Source organism: Kwoniella pini, chromosome 11 (assembly GCF_000512605.2).
Source record: "Kwoniella pini CBS 10737 chromosome 11, complete sequence".
Classification (NCBI taxonomy): domain Eukaryota; kingdom Fungi; phylum Basidiomycota; class Tremellomycetes; order Tremellales; family Cryptococcaceae; genus Kwoniella; species Kwoniella pini.
Window position 1 is genome coordinate 881464 of NC_091726.1, and position 15550 is coordinate 897013.

The 15550-nt window shown below is 45.4% G+C and overlaps 7 protein-coding genes across 7 annotated transcripts; 3 read left to right on the forward strand and 4 right to left on the reverse strand.

The window, feature by feature from the left end:
* Positions 1 to 87: 87 nt before the first annotated feature.
* On the reverse strand, positions 88 to 2534 carry I206_107671 (uncharacterized protein; the record flags this gene model as incomplete). The annotated part of the gene is made up of 8 exons (XM_070203573.1): positions 88 to 459; positions 518 to 930; positions 1011 to 1076; positions 1125 to 1447; positions 1501 to 1537; positions 1581 to 1862; positions 1915 to 2176; positions 2226 to 2534. The coding sequence occupies 8 exons, from the start codon at positions 2532 to 2534 to the stop codon at positions 88 to 90; spliced, it is 2064 nt and encodes a 687-aa protein (XP_070059674.1).
* Positions 2535 to 2902: 368 nt separating this feature from the next.
* I206_107672 (uncharacterized protein) lies at positions 2903 to 3280 on the forward strand (the record flags this gene model as incomplete). Its single annotated transcript, XM_019157718.1, has 1 exon — positions 2903 to 3280. The coding sequence occupies one exon, from the start codon at positions 2903 to 2905 to the stop codon at positions 3278 to 3280; it is 378 nt and encodes a 125-aa protein (XP_019009358.1).
* Positions 3281 to 3518: 238 nt separating this feature from the next.
* Positions 3519 to 7540, reverse strand: I206_107673 (exportin-T; the record flags this gene model as incomplete). The annotated part of the gene is made up of 11 exons (XM_070203574.1): positions 3519 to 3722; positions 3771 to 4310; positions 4360 to 4512; positions 4560 to 4988; positions 5763 to 5993; positions 6046 to 6096; positions 6228 to 6535; positions 6585 to 6968; positions 7020 to 7123; positions 7174 to 7307; positions 7391 to 7540. 11 exons carry the CDS (start codon positions 7538 to 7540, stop codon positions 3519 to 3521), a joined length of 2688 nt encoding a protein of 895 aa, XP_070059675.1.
* A 520-nt stretch (positions 7541 to 8060) lies between these two features.
* I206_107674 (NADH dehydrogenase [ubiquinone] iron-sulfur protein 7, mitochondrial) lies at positions 8061 to 9159 on the reverse strand (the record flags this gene model as incomplete). Its single annotated transcript, XM_019157720.1, has 7 exons — positions 8061 to 8154; positions 8218 to 8356; positions 8407 to 8534; positions 8587 to 8686; positions 8799 to 8957; positions 9021 to 9071; positions 9126 to 9159. The coding sequence occupies 7 exons, from the start codon at positions 9157 to 9159 to the stop codon at positions 8061 to 8063; spliced, it is 705 nt and encodes a 234-aa protein (XP_019009360.1).
* Positions 9160 to 9604: 445 nt separating this feature from the next.
* On the forward strand, positions 9605 to 11321 carry I206_107675 (uncharacterized protein; the record flags this gene model as incomplete). The annotated part of the gene is made up of 3 exons (XM_019157721.1): positions 9605 to 9703; positions 9756 to 10264; positions 10316 to 11321. The coding sequence occupies 3 exons, from the start codon at positions 9605 to 9607 to the stop codon at positions 11319 to 11321; spliced, it is 1614 nt and encodes a 537-aa protein (XP_019009361.1).
* Positions 11322 to 11638: 317 nt separating this feature from the next.
* I206_107676 (uncharacterized protein) lies at positions 11639 to 13334 on the forward strand (the record flags this gene model as incomplete). The annotated part of the gene is made up of 6 exons (XM_019157722.1): positions 11639 to 11753; positions 11814 to 12545; positions 12605 to 12741; positions 12798 to 12819; positions 12880 to 12916; positions 12965 to 13334. 6 exons carry the CDS (start codon positions 11639 to 11641, stop codon positions 13332 to 13334), a joined length of 1413 nt encoding a protein of 470 aa, XP_019009362.1.
* A 549-nt stretch (positions 13335 to 13883) lies between these two features.
* On the reverse strand, positions 13884 to 15408 carry I206_107677 (uncharacterized protein; the record flags this gene model as incomplete). The annotated part of the gene is made up of 10 exons (XM_019157723.1): positions 13884 to 13898; positions 13941 to 14181; positions 14243 to 14393; positions 14462 to 14691; positions 14745 to 14793; positions 14853 to 14935; positions 14992 to 15081; positions 15151 to 15197; positions 15253 to 15344; positions 15399 to 15408. The coding sequence occupies 10 exons, from the start codon at positions 15406 to 15408 to the stop codon at positions 13884 to 13886; spliced, it is 1008 nt and encodes a 335-aa protein (XP_019009363.1).
* Positions 15409 to 15550: the final 142 nt, after the last annotated feature.

Genomic DNA, 15550 nt, shown 5'->3' on the forward strand with positions numbered 1-15550 from the left:
GGGCTACTTTAGGGCGGTAGGGAACAAAAAGAACTGATTCATACACTGTACACATATACATATACCATGAAAATTAGGTTACATGAGTTATTCGGACTTCTTGGAATGATTGTCACCGTAGGCTTTTGCGCCTTTGCCCCATTTCCCGGCTTTTGCGCCCCACTCGTCTGCTACACCCCACACATGTTGCTCCTTAATTACAGGTGGTGGCTGCTTATCCAAAGGCGGTTGGGCTAGCTTCGCTGGTCTCGAATACCCAGCCTCAACCGCGAGTTCATCGTGCGCTGTACTAACAGAGGCAGCTGGTGAGTCCTGTTGTGGTCGTCGATATACACGACGAGCTGTAGTTGCGTTCTTCGAGCTTTCCCATGTTCTCGAGGCCAAATCTAGCGGTAACCACTCCTCTCCAGCGTATGTAGGGGATGTGGTCATCTCTATGAGTCTTGAAACAGCTCGTTTCTGCTCGGAACATCAGAACTGGCATTTCGCGATGGATTTGAAGCGAGTTTGAACTCACGTAGGCGAACTTCTCATCTTCTCCTGTCCAAATACCTAAGACACTGAAAGAACTACCGCTACGTTTCTCCTCTAATTTTTCTTTCTCCTTTTGCAATGGAGTAGTGCTATTATACAGACTGGTATTGGGTCGATATGGCGTAGCTACTGCATCGGACAGCGATTCGGCTGCCATAATTCTCTCATTCGTCATGTCGTCTACTTCGGATTCGTGCAAATCCAGTGCGTCCGGGAAGAAGAGTGTAGAAGAGGTAGCAGGTGACCTAATATGTATTTGGCATTTAGATTCGTATAGGGCGTCGATAAGATTGATCAACCGTCGAGCCTCATTTTTGTGCTTCAGGTAAAGTACCGGAACTTCATCTATGAAGAACGTTGAATACGTTGAGGCCAGTGTTAGGTAGTCGGCAGGGCCTAGGGCCTTCAGGATATCAGCAAAGGTATTTCAACATGGCGACTCACCTCTTCGCACAGATCAGCGAAAGTAAAGCGACATGTATTCCCGGCTGCTGCAGGTACAGGAACTCTCCTTCCGTATACTGATACCTGCTTTGGTCCCGCTGGACAGCGTGTCAGCTTCACCTCGATTGGCCACTATTCGTACCTACCATCTAGGCCGTCAGTGAGCTCCTTCCATGCGGCCTCAAAGCTGTCATCCTTTTCTTCATACCATCTCCTCAGCTTATTATGGGACTCCTCGTCTGCTCCTCTTCGCCAATCCCGACCTCCATCGACCTGAACCACCTCGCATCTACTCTTTAGAGCATCCAGGAATCCGATCATCCGATCTCGCTGCACACCATGGTGGTATAAGTCTTCCGGCACCCTGTTCGAACATGCAACAACCACTCCTCCCAATCTCCAATACCATGACAGAACATCACGGATCAAGGCAGCAGAGGAAGCATCTACAAGCTGAAATTCATCGAAGCTGTTAAATCGAATATTAGCGGACTTACCCGTAAGAAGATGGATTCTACTTACTACAAAACATGATAATCTAGTATCATATCTCTGGCGACTAAACAGATGTTTTAGCGACATAACCTAGCTGAAGCACTCACTTGTGAAAGCCATTCCCTCCTCTTTTGCCCATACCCGTTCGTTACCCTCTTCATCCCACCTTCCATTAGCAAAAACAGCTCTCCAACCTTTTTTCCCTGCCAATTCCATGTTTTCCGTTTTTCTCATCATTTCTTCAAGTGGAGATGGAGTGTTCTTCCTTCTTTCCAATTCTAAGAAGACTTGCCTGTATAACGAGAGAGTGAAAGCATGGTAATGAATTCTTCGTTTAGGAAGTGGAAGTAGCTGGAAAAATAGCGATAGAAGCAAAGATTTACCGGTACCTAGTTTGATGTTTAGCTAAGATCGTATAGCATATCTAAAAATGGTGCTCACCCGGTGGACCAGTGAGAAGAATCCCTTTGGGGGTGTTTAGGTTCGCGAGTTCCTCTTCTCCACTGAGCACTCTCACTAACTCCCGCTCAGCTTCTCCTGAATCGACTTCAATTCCCAGATATTCCCCTGCTTTTTCTTTTCCCTTTATCCAGCTCGATTTCCGCTTAACATCCTGTGCTACAAATGGCGCTGAAGGTGTGAGACGAGCAACGAGATCAATTGGTGGGGAATAATCTTCTAATGTTGCTAGTAAATTGCGAAGCTGATCTTATATCAGCACGAGTTGCGTCTTTCAGAACTCAATAGCGTACCTTGATTACCGTCCGGACTTGCTCGTCATCCCACTTTAATCTTCCAGTAGCTACCATTCCACGATATAACTCCAGCAAGTCAGTTGGTGCTGGTAGCTGTGTCGTATTGCCATTATTCTGCCTTTTGACCGTTGTTGAGAAACCTCTATTAGGAATCAAGGCCAGATTCTTTGTATAACCGGATCTATCAGAAATCAAGCTTGTTGAGCCTGTACCGATCTTTGGACACACCGGTGATCGAACAGCTATCAGCTTTTGTCTGTAAAAGATACTAAGCGTAGCCCTTCTGAGTGATTTGGAGCTTTTCATCTTTACTCTCCTATTCATATGTATCGGGAGTAACGACAAACTGTATATTTCAGGCCTTTATCTGGTTTTATCAGATTAAGATTACAGCGATCTTGATCAACACGTTTTATCCGAAAATCCCGGCGGAAGGGACGAGATTTGAATTTGAATTTCCCGATCGCCGATCTGATTAAACTCGTCACTATATCGTCATAATTCACCTCCTGTCACTGAGATATATAATGACATATATATAGGTCAAGAAGCGTTCTAAGTCATTGAATTTCAGCTTTCATAAATATAAGACATTGAAATAGACCTGCTAAATAGCAACCTACTAGCATATAACGACTGCATATCGCTGATTTACACAATATACAGCAAAAACAATGACTTTCCGAATTGCCTTACGACCACTGAGACCCGTCTCACGTGTCATTCTTGCTCGACCCCTTCATTCGACTACACTCCGACTTTCTACAGCGGGTTATGGTGATCCTCAAGAAGAAAAAGCAGAAAATCATACTCCAACACCCTCTTCCACACCTGATCCCAAACCTGCTGGTCAAGGTAAAGGACCAGGATCACAATCAGGAACAACTGATCCAGAAGTCGGTCAAGGTATAGTAGGAAACGCAGGTGGAAAGAAAGGTGCAGGTGATTCAGCCAATGAGAATGTCAGTGGTCAAGAAATCAAAGAAACTAAAAAAGTGGGAGAGGATCCCAAGAAAGAAGAAGTTGGAGGTGCCGGACCTATCGGTGGATAAACGTGAGTACTGCTCAGAATAAGAAAAGCGAGGATTCACATGTTGATTGTATTATGCATGTAGGTGATCAAAATATGACGTCTACGAGGTTTCACCGCTATATGCAAGAAGGTGCTTTATGATAAACAGGAAAATATGAAGATGGGAAATGTATTGTATATGCAAATTATAAACATATTGTTTCGTGATGTGTTCATTATATCTGACTAAATCTGTTCGTTCTTTTATGTCTTTCTGCTCAACCTCTCATGGCTTTGACGAATTCTATGAAAGTCTTCCTAAAATCTCTTGCTTGTTGTGTCTTGAGTTTGTTAATAAATTCATTAGCGATATTGGGCGGGCAGCCCAGTCGTGGTAGAAGATCGGTATTCATGTAATCGATGGCTTCTTGACCTCTAGCTTGAGCGGTACTTCTGACAAGGCCTGCCATTTCGTGGAGGGTCTGAAATAAAAGTCAGCTGCTGGTTGCTTGCCGTAATTAGGCACTCACCAGAGTACTGCTTCTAATTTTAAAATCTTTCTGTGCAGGAACTTCGAAACAAGCAGGTAACAGCCTTTGATAGATGAAGTTCTCGTATCCTGGCAAAGCTTGCTTCGCTCTATCTTCCTTGGCGATTGCGTGCTGGTTAGTTGCTGCAGCATTTCCGTTTGCCACAGCCTTGCTAAGGTTGGACATCGCAGTCTCAGCAAATACAGGAGGCCGAGCCGCTGCTTCTGGTGAAGTGCCCCAAGCAATCACACTTCGGGCGAAAAACCCGAATGCGAATCGCTGCGAGCCTGGATCAGAGCAATCCTGCGCCAAGGTGAGAAGAGTTGTCAGAAGATTTTCGAATTCTGGCTTGTTTCGTTCGGTAATGAAAATACCGTCGAGGTTTGCGTTCATGAGAGCGGTGAAGAAGGTGAGGTAGGCATCCTTAAGGCGAGCATGTGTTTGTGCTTCATCGGTACCGGTGATGGGCTGTTGCAATATGGCAAATATTCTCGACAAAAGGGGAAGCAGAAGCATGTCCATGGTTTCGAAGGTGTTTTTCTGCCAGAGTCGTTAGCTTGCAAAGCGACTGAACATCGATATTCCTCACCTTGAGACGGTGCATTAGAAGACCAAGGAAAAGCATGAAGTCAACCAATTCAGAGGGTTCGTATTCAGTGACTACTACGGATACAAATCTCGGTACCAATTCCGCAACGGTGGTACCAATGGCATTGACGAATTGTGCAAAAGCAAAGCGAGCCTGCAAGGAATCAGCCCCATTCAGTAGCAAATGAGTGCTGTACTTACTGCATCTCGCACGACTCGTTCCGATTTAACAGCGTCTAGAGCTTGGAGCAAAGCTTCTGTCATCTGCTTGAATGGTGGAGTATAGGCCAAAGTTTCCACCTGGCTATCGGACACAGTAGGGAAGCCTTTGGCAAAGTGACCGAGGGCCATCAAGTGATGGTGAACCTGAAGTACCGCCTGAAGGTCACTCGGCTCGGCTCGGTATCGTTCCACACCAGAAGCCATACCGCTCATCAACGGACCTGCAATCGTCTCCAGTAAGGTGATATGCTTGTTGGGATCTGTTTTTGTAAGATAGACGAGGAATCCAGCCGCTTCGAACAAGTATAATTGATCTGCGGCGTAAGTCTTGCCGGTGGTAGCTTTAGTAAGAGGGTTATCGTCCGGGGAATCCGGTTGCGGCACATTGGCGTTGATGACAAGAACATCCTGTAAAAATTAGCGATGCTCACAATAATGTGAACTCACCTTTATGCTTCCTAAAATAGGTTCTACCATTGCGTCTACAGAGGAACATCTGCAGTCTTTGCAGAGCTTCTGGAACAGATAGAAGCATCGACGACGGACGCCTTCATCAGGGTGATGGACCCCTCGGTTCGAAACTATCGCTTCAAACATAGGTGAAACCGTTTCCGGCTTGTATTTCCAGAACTCCACATATCTGACAGCGATTTCGAAATATTGCAACGTGACGCTGGAGTGGTTATAGGTGGAAATGCCGGACGCTATACACCTCGAGAGCAATTCTCCAAGCGGTGATAGTGGATATTGGTCGTAATCAAAACTATCCCTAACGTTGTTGTAGACAGTCTCCGCATCGCCCATCTCGCTAGTAGGTGTAGAACGGCCACTTTGATTGATTGCCGCACGGTAGACCTTGTCTCGGGCAGCTTTGGTAGCAACTTCAAGCGGAAGATTATAGAAGCCAGCTCGGGTATTACCTATGTCAATTCAGCTCAGTCGTTATGGAGGTTAGACTCACTTTTGGACAACTCCCCAAAGGTATAAATAAGATGCAAGGCCAGTTCTGCTTGTTGCCAAGGTACTGCCGCTTCGCCTCCCGCTTGATAAGCATCCAACGTAGCGAGTACAATCCTGGCAACAACTTCGGTATGCAGACTTTTATCTATTTGTGCGATAGATTCGATGTACGATCGGCAGTACTGATCGGATCAGCAATGTTCACATCTAAAGAAGACTCACGGTTCGGAAGTGCAGGAAGGAAGCCAGGTCATCGTTGGAGTCTTCCTCGGTGCCGGGTGCCTCCCATTCGGCATCTTCTGGCCAGGCGAGTTGTCTAATTAAGATATCCAACATGGAAGACAAGAACTCTCGGCGTTGTGGAGTAAGGGGAATCGTTGCAGGAGGTGTTGAAGGTTGAGGTTGGCCTTTTGTAGGCGGCGGCATGGTAGGTGGTTTGTAGATTCGTTTGTACTACAGACGTGCTATTAGCTCAGCAGGTAGGAGTTGACCGAAAATGACCCACAACTCGAAGGATGTCTGAGGCGAACGGCGCGACAGATATCGGCACTTCATACTGGCGATCACTCAAAAATCGGAGCAACAACGGTAAAGCGTTCGTCATCAATGCTTCCGCTTCATTTCGCAATGGTTCCGGTACGTCCGTCTGAGGTCTTGTCAGCTGATGCGAGCGTAATCTGGACTTACATTCTCGGTGAAGGTAACGAGCTCTGTTCCGAAAGTGGCCAAGATGCCTCCTATGGCTGCTCGGAACGCTATCACCTCCTCGTTATCCCTAACACCTCTTGTTTCGGATTCTAACGGATCCACCAAAGACACTACGTCTAACACCTTGAGTACTTCTAACCTGGCTTGTGGATCTTGAATACCTTTAGCAGCGAAAGACCGCATGATATTCGCGGCAGCGGTACGCAAAGTCATGTTCTGAGATCGGAGGATTCGGTGGTATAGCGAGAGAGATGAAGGGCTTAAGCTGACGCTCAAGTCCACCCAGGCTACAGCAAGGTCAGCGAGACTTATCGGCCTGAGCAGTCGAGGACTTACGAGTCCAAGTGACCATGGTTCTCAAGGTGGCTTCCACAAGCTTTAGCCATTGACTGTCTTCACCTTGCTCCAAGCCTTTCTCTATCAATCCCAACATGCCTTCAACAGCTATACGCTCATCCCCACTAGACCGGATGACGTCTCGCACCACTCCATCCCTCTCTTGCCTATCTTTCGAATACCTCCTTGCGCTACGCAGTGTAGTGTCATGAACCTCTTGAGCTATTTCTGTAAGCACTTGAATTGTGAGGAAAGTGGGATTAAGACCGTTAGAAGATGAAGGCGTGAGAAGTGCAAAGAGAGGATGAAGGAAGGTGGGTATAGTGTTGGGGTAGACATTGAGGAAAAGATGAGCAATCGTGAAGGCGAGCTTGTTTCGGAGGACTGAGCTGATGTGAGCTTTGGCCATCAGCAAGAAGCGGACCGGTCACTCACAAGCTTGTCCACCTTCGGAAGGACCTTGCACGTATTCAGTCTGTACAAAATCCATTACCGCACTATACATGGCCTTCTGTGATTCTGGAGTCATCTCGCTCCCTCTGAAATTGAATTAGCCTGATTCTGCAAAGGCCCTAATGCCTGCACTCACTTTTGAGTCAAAGTCGTATCCACCACTTGTTGACAGAACATCCTCAAATCGTTACTTAGCTTTTCTTTCCCATCTTTGCCCGCCGTGGAAGGGCCAGGAGCACCTGCACCTTGTAAGTAGAGCGCCAAGCAGTCCTGTGAAGGTCGTCATCAGCAAAGTCTTCCCAGTGTCTTAGGCTCACACGAGGTAATTGACGGTGAATTATGGGTAAACTTACTTGCCAGGTCTCTTGACTAAGCTCTTTAACCTTATTTAAGTAATCTATAGCTTGTTGTTTAATCTCAGGATCTGCAACAGGTCCTACTCCAGCGGCGATTCGTACGGCTTCAGGAATATTGGTAAGGTGGGGAGATTGAGAGGACGCCATATTGGCGATTTTATTTGATCTTTTCGCTCGAGCTTGAATAACGTGATTCTTTATATTTCTGTCTTTCAGGGGTTTGCGTGTAGCTGATATATGCGAGGAAGAAAAAGTCGAAAAAAGAACCAATTGAGATCACAGCCAGGATAAGAAAAGAAAAGATGATGCAAAAGAAGCAAGGTGAAGAAGGAAAACAAGCGTTAAAATGTTTAAAATGTTGAATTGTTCAGTTGTTCAAATGCTCGACCCGACAACTCAGGCACGCGACACCATACTTTCACCGAATGGTTTGCCACATCATAATATACTGTACTGTACATTCATCAGCTACTTAACATGGCCAGTGAGCCGTCTTATAGCATAGCTCCATATCGCCAATATTGCTATGTATGTATGGATGCATGGTACGTTCCCAATCCTGTGCGGAATGTACAAATGAAAATACGGACGAACGAAAATGATAATAAAATGTCGTAAATGAAGATCCGGCAAAACTCCCCCACTCTTCTTCCTACTCCTAGTCTGCTTACTTTCGGTACCATCGTACACCTTGTCTGTTTCTTCGCATCTTTCGTTGCAATTGAAGCATACCGTACAAAAGGGCTTCTGCTGTTGGCGGGCTAAGAGAAGAAAACAGAAATTCTCAGTGAATGATCAACTGCGGCTCGAGTAGACACACTCACCACCCTGGAACATATATATCCACTGGCACAATTCGATCACAACCTCGTACAACAGAGTACGAGTAGTGGTAGTAACCACCACCGTTGGCGCATGAACCCATTGAGATAACCCATCGAGGTTCGGGCATTTGATCGTACACTGTGGAATAATTAGCATTATACGATTTACGAAATAACCTTCAAACTCACCTTTTCTCAAAGCAGGAGCCATTTTGTTGGTCAAAGTACCGGCTACAATCATGATATCACTTTGACGAGGTGATGCTCTGAATACCACACCTAATCGATCTTGATCGTATCGAGCAGCAGCCATATGCCTGTATTTCGAGCGTTAGCATAGGCCGTTGTAACTTGAGTGAACCATCTCACATCATCTCGACGGCACAACATGCTAAACCGAAAGTCATTGGCCACATCGATCCTTGCCTCGCCCAGTTGACCACTTTGTCGAGTGTTGATAAGACATACTCTATACCAAATTCATTCGATCAGCTATCGGCATCTATGTGAGTACACCAACATGATGAACCCAAGTCTGCTCGACACGCAAACGCTGCACCAATAAGTCTTCTACAACTCACCGGCACCATTCCTTGGGGTTTCCAAACTCAATTGATTACTTCCTCGTTGTGCTATAGCAGTCGCGACTGTAGTGGTTGATGGGGAAGAATCGGAGGTGTTAATAGATGAAGTTGGGGTGTTGGGTCGAAGTGCAATAGCTGTGTTTGAGATCGGACGTGCTATGACAGTGGTAGATCGGTTGAGCTCAAGTTTAAGCCTAATCCATACATGCAGAAACTCACCGATCGCTAATGCTGGTCGGAATGTGGAAGATGAAGCTTTGGCGAGAACACCTATATCATCCCGTCAGCAATCACACAATCATAGATTAGTGTACAACAGCTCACCTGTTCTCAAGCCTGGCAAAAGAGTAGAAGCCATTTTGTTCGATGGTATTTATTTGCTACAAATGTATATGAGAGCGATTAATCAAGGTGGTCGATGTTATGATAATAATGTCGATTTGAGTATTGGTTGGTGTCAGAGTGAATTAGGTTGAATTGTATAGGCTCTCGCCGCCTTCCTTCATCATCCATCTTCACGACCAATAACCAATAAAATGACCGACGTTATATATGGTGATATCGGTATTATCCGGTATTTTCTCATAGTGGCACTGGTTTTCCTACTATTCAATGTCCTCCACTTTGATTTCACTCGTTCGTGTTTTTCTAAAGTTAAGTTACTCAAATGTAAAATAATGTAATGATCCGTTGCTCAGATCGAGGTTCATCTGCATATAGCTATAAGTTGCGGCTCTCAATCCACATCATCCACATAAAAACCGCTTCAGCCCTCTCAAACAAGACCTGAAGCGACGGCGAAGATGCTTTCCAGAACAGCGCTGCGTCGGGTCACTCGACCTAGTTCAGCTTCAACCTCTCAACTCTCGGCCGTCCGACAACTGTCTTCCATCTCAGTCCGAGTGGGTGTCTTTTCTACATGCAAGTATGAAAATTATATTGACCCTCTTTTAGCCGTCCGCTGTAGCTCTTGGTAAAAGACCAGCTATTCTAAAAGCTTCTATCGCCTCTCCGTTAGCAGCCCAATCGAGAAATATCTCTTGGACACCATGGCGGTCGGCGGCGCCTGAAGCTGCACCTGCGGATGACAGTCTGACAGCGACTGCAGCTTCACCAGTACCGCCAGTATCACCAGTGGAACCAATACTGACCGATTCGCATCCCGACTTATCTGCAAATGCTCCATCAGAACCGATAGCGTCTTCATCAAGTTTATCCGAGATTCCCGCAGATCCTTCTCTTTTACCTCAACCACCGGCTGATGGCTTCACACCTAGTCTTGCGGATCTGATATTGAATTCTGGTAAACCCTTACAAGAAGTATTGAACTCGCCCGAAGCAGTGCATGCGGCTATGCAAGTATCGGACTTGAAATTACTAGGATATGAACATGGTTTCTTTAGCATTTCAGGGTGGTTCACAGATGCCATCGTTGGACTACATACGGCGACAGGCTTGCCTTGGTAAGTCTGATATCCATTCCTGGGTCTACCTTAGCTGACCCTGACTTGCAGGTGGGCCACTATTGCCTCCATCACCGTTGCCATTCGACTCGCCTTGTCTCCCATCTTAATCTCCACCCAAAAACACAATGTTCGACTTGCTGCCGTCAACCCTCAAATACAAGGTTTAATGGAAAGAGCCAAAGAAGCGAAAGACAAGAAAGATATACACGCTCAAGCTTTGCTAGGTCAAGCTATGCGACAACTTATGAAGGATCACAATGTCAACCCCATGAGAGCTCTTTTATTGCCGGCTTTACAACTACCCATTTTCTTGACCTTCTTCAACATTGTTAGAGGTTTAGCCCATCTACCATTACCGCAACTGAAAGAAGGTGGTATTGGGTGGGTGACAGATCTCACATTAGCGGATCCGTACTATATCCTACCTCTTACCTCACTGTTGTTCACCAACTTGGTTTTCAAATACGGTGCAGACGGTATGGGAGCTGCTCAAAAATCGCAATCGCCAGAAAGGGCAGCTCACATCAAAAATTTCATTCAAATGACCACTTTCGCTTCTCTACCCATTGTCGCATACTTTCCAGCGGCGATTTTGTTCTACTGGACTTTCTCTACCGGATTCACCCTTCTTCAATCCATCATTCTTCGTCAGCAAATGGTGAAGAATTTCCTCGGAATTCCTACACCACCTGTAGTTCCCCCTCCACCTGGACAGAAGGAATTCAAGAATCCTAACTGGTTAGATACCGTTAAGGCTGCTCGAGACTTCATGCAAGGAAATTACCAAAAAGCCCAAGTATTGGCAACGGATAGAAAGGCTGAAGCCGCGCGAGAACAAGCTATGCTCTCAAGGAATAGAATTCAAGCTTCAGTGAAGCCTGTAGAACATATACGGGAGAACGTTTCCGCCGCTTCTGCTAGTGCAGCATCGTCAGCGCCATTGACGACCGCTCAGCAGACTGCTCAATCACCATCTGGAAGACCATTAAGTCCGCGGGAAGCTGAGAAGCAAAGGCGAGTTGCCGCTGCAAGAAGGAAAAGATCGGGTCAGTAGACCACTTTGTATTGTACAGTACAGCATAGACAATATTGCATGCATCATACGCACCATTGACGATATGACAAATCCGCTTGAGGCAAGCACGAGTGATAGAGTGTCGAAATTGTCTGGATTGACCTCCACCGTTGTTGATTTTGCCACCAAGCGAAACTTACGAGAAGGTTGTCGAAAAACGTCATCGTCTCGGCAAAACAAAGTAGTAGGAGGATTACAGTAGTAGCCAGAAATCTGACCCGAAAAACACCTCTCATCTGCCTAATTTGATATTTACAAACAATACTTGTCCTAGCACCCATGAGCTATCATCAGCAATGTTGCGTCGATCAATAACGCAAACGGTTCTGGCTGGGCCGAGTCGTCAAGTCCTTGTGCCGAGATATCGAGGTATAGCAACTGCTTTGCCTCTGTTGCGACAGGATGAACGATGTGAGTAGAATTTAGGATTCATATGCAAGTGAGATGAGTTGCAGCTGAGACCTTATATAGTACCAAGAGGACACATTCGACCACGACGAAGACCAATACACCCCTCTGAACCATTCGATTCGACCCAACCTCAGCAATCCAATCCTTATCCTCAACCCGATTTCGATCAATATGATCCTTCTACAATGCAAACCCCCATTCCCTCTCGTCCCGTATACATCCCTCCCGATCCACAGAGTATCCTGGGCGACAATCACGCAGCGAGAAACATCTTAGCTCATGAAAGTTTAGTGATTGTAAGACAATTGGAAATGTTAAATGTATTTATGGGATTAGAACAGGCAAATAGATATGCCATACATTCACCAGATGGACAACTTGTTGGCTTTTTGGCGGAAGAAGAACAAAGTTTTGTTTCAGCAATAACAAGACAAGCTTTAAGAACTCATAGACCATTTCGAGCAGTAATTATGGATCCTACAGGAAAACCAGTTTTATGGATTAGAAGACCATTCGCATTTATAAATTCAAAAATATTTGTACATTCTCAAGAAGGTTCTGAAGGTAAATTGGTAGGAGAAACTCAACAACAATGGCATCCTTGGAGAAGAAGATATAACCTTTTTCAAAAACGTGGAATCACAGAAGAAGATGAAACATTTAGACAATTTGCTAAAGTAGATAGCGGATTTTTAGCATGGGATTTCTGGTTGAAAGATCGTGATGATCGATTAGTAGCTTCAATAAATAGGAATTTCAGAGGTCTAGGTAGAGAATTATTCACAGATACAGGTATGTCTCTTTTCAATTTGATTTTAACATATATTCTGATAAATGCGTTTTATGAATAGGACAATATGTTATCCGTTTTGACGCTGCTGGTACCGAACTTGAATTACCTCCTGGATCGAACATTAACGTACAGGGACAGACCTTGATACTGCCAGAAGGCAAAGAAGGTGGATTAAGTCTCGATCAGAGAGCTATGGTGAGTGACTCGGGAGATGGTCAGTCAAATGCCGCGCTGACGATCTTTGCCCACAGACTCTGGCTACTGCTGTTTCTAGTAAGCTAAGCATCACTGCGAAGCACCTTATGAAAAGCTAATTCAAGTATACTCTTACAGTCGATTTCGATTTCTTCTCTCGTCATTCTGGTAGCGGGTGAGTACAATCGTAATAAAGCAATACCGCATGCTGATCCACTTATAGCGGTATGGGATTCCCTTTCATCTTTTGGGGAGGTGGAGATGGCGGTATGGAAGCGCAAGGCCAAGGTCGACCATCAGACGTACAAGCTCCTAGTGATGGGACCGCAGCTGGTGCGGCAGCTGGAGCGGCGGGCGCGGGAATGACGGAAGATGAGCAAATATATGGTAGACAGCCATCTGAGTTTCAACAAAATGAACAAAATCCGGACCGATATCCACCTAGTGAAGAAGGTATGGAAGGATACGGTGAAGAACAAGGGCGGAGTGAAGACGAAGTCATGCAAGATCCTTGGTCTCAACAACAAAGTGACGATGGAGGGTTCTTTGGTGGTGGAGGGGATTGGGGAGGAGGTGGTGGAGATTGGTCTTAGATCAATCATGTATCTCTGTTTTCAAGCGTTGTATGCGCAAAATGTTAAACTACTCAATGCATTTACATACAGGAAGCTATCCCTGCTAACATACTGTACCACTTGCATACTCTCGAATGCGTCGATCACTGATGATTCAGAGTACGAATATACCTTGAAATCATGCCCTCATACACGTTCGAAACTGACTAAATACGTGATTGTTCTAACGGTGAATACAGCGCCGATGACGAGAGATTACCTCTACACGATTCTTCAAAGCAAGGTCTCCTTGTCATCTTTACAATCACGGACTCGCTCTTGAATCTCCTCGTGAGACTGCAACAGTTATGCCACCGTTGAAGGTTGAGAGGATTAAGTTGGCCTCTTCACAAATGTCAATAATTTGAATGATAAAGAACGGAAGATGACTCAAAGCAGTGCCAGGAATGCTTTCTAAGGGTGAAAAATGCTGGCATTGGAATGGTCAAACGATTGGTAGTATGCTCAGACTGAGCAATTTATGAGATTGTCATGAGCAAGTATACATGCATGGATTTAACAATATATCTACTTCGCTTTTGGCTAGAAGATACGTCAGCGTTGCCCACGCTTCGGCGAACTCACTTTACAGTCCTCCATGACTGTATCTTTGATTAATACCATCACTCTACCTTGTTCTTCGGATTTACTTATCGCGTTGTCATGCTCGTAGCTCGCTCCAATAGCTAACTTGTTTCCATCGGGTGAGAATGCCAAAGCTGAGATTGATGTTGGATATTTAGAGTATAACTTCATTCGTTTCTTAGCGTTGTGATCCCATATAGAAATACAGCCATCAGATCCACCTGACGCGAAGGTATTATGGCTATACATCCACTCAAAACATGAGCTTGATACACGGTCAATGATAAAGTAGCCGCACTCACGTAGGATGATAAGCCAAAGCATTAATTGGGTAAACGCAGTCTACACCATCAATATTCTGTCTATGAGCTCTGAAAGCATATTTGGAACCTTGATCAGCTGGATCAAAGTATTCTACAGCTATTCTTCCTTCGATAGATCCTGATGCCCAACCTATATTGACCGATTAGCTCCTTTAAGTTTCAATTCTAATACGACAGCAAGACCAAGGTTAGACATACCTTTCCCATCTATCATGGTAGCTACACTCCTAGTCAGGAATTTCAATGCACTTTCCCTTTCTTGAGCAGGCGAAATTTCTCCATCAGCAGCAGCGAGTTTAGCGACATCGTAAACGAATACGTGTCGGTGAGCCATTGACACTAGAAGTCGAGAGGATTTAGGTGCGTAAGAAAGGCTGTACGCTCTTGCAGGAAGAGTCTGAGTTGATCGCAACGGTATTTCGGCGGAACTATCGTCGATCATGTCAGTAGAGAATGTCGTGTTTGTCTGGAACAAACTTACGGGTCCCACACTTTCAAGGTCGAATCCCATGATGTGGTTATGAGCACGTCTTGAGGACAGACAGCCATGTTAGCTGGATTTACGCGGGTATAAGTCTCAGTAGCTCACTATATTCTGGCGACCAGACCAGACTGGAGATGGTATCGTCGTGTTTACCCAATACTCGGCATTGTCCAGTCTCAAAGTCCCACCTAAACATCATCTCAAGTCAGCTGGATTGATTCAACCGAGATGAAAGGGCACTTACTGCCTGACTCGTTTATCCAGCCCTCCAGAGAACGCTATATTTGGAGACGAACCGAAGCTTGCTGTAAGAACTGCAGCAGGATGAGAAAAACTAAATAAACAATTTAGCATTGATAGCTGTTGAAGGGGATACAGAATTCAACTAAAAAGAGAGACTGACATTGCAGGAGGTTGAGGAGGAGCGACTAGATGATGGAGTTGAATTGTCTGGGAGGTCTATCAGCTTCTCGTCATTGAGGAATGTGGGTTCCCTGTGACTCACTCCATCCCAACTCGAAACCAACAGCCTAGTTGAATCCGGAGAGAAAGTCAAGGAAGAAATCCCGTCCGACGGTGGTTGTAACGTCAGATCGCCTGTGTCAGAACCTCAGCTATACACTGCACTGTAAGCTTCCACGCTCCACTTACCCGTCGACATTGTGAGATTATCTATGCTTCTGGTATACCGAGGAAGAATGACGTTAAAGTAGATTGATGACTGTTATATGTGTAATTGTTGAACGATTTGGTTTGTATAATTTCCAGGAACGCGTTCGCTCGTCGGGTTGATATTTATTTCG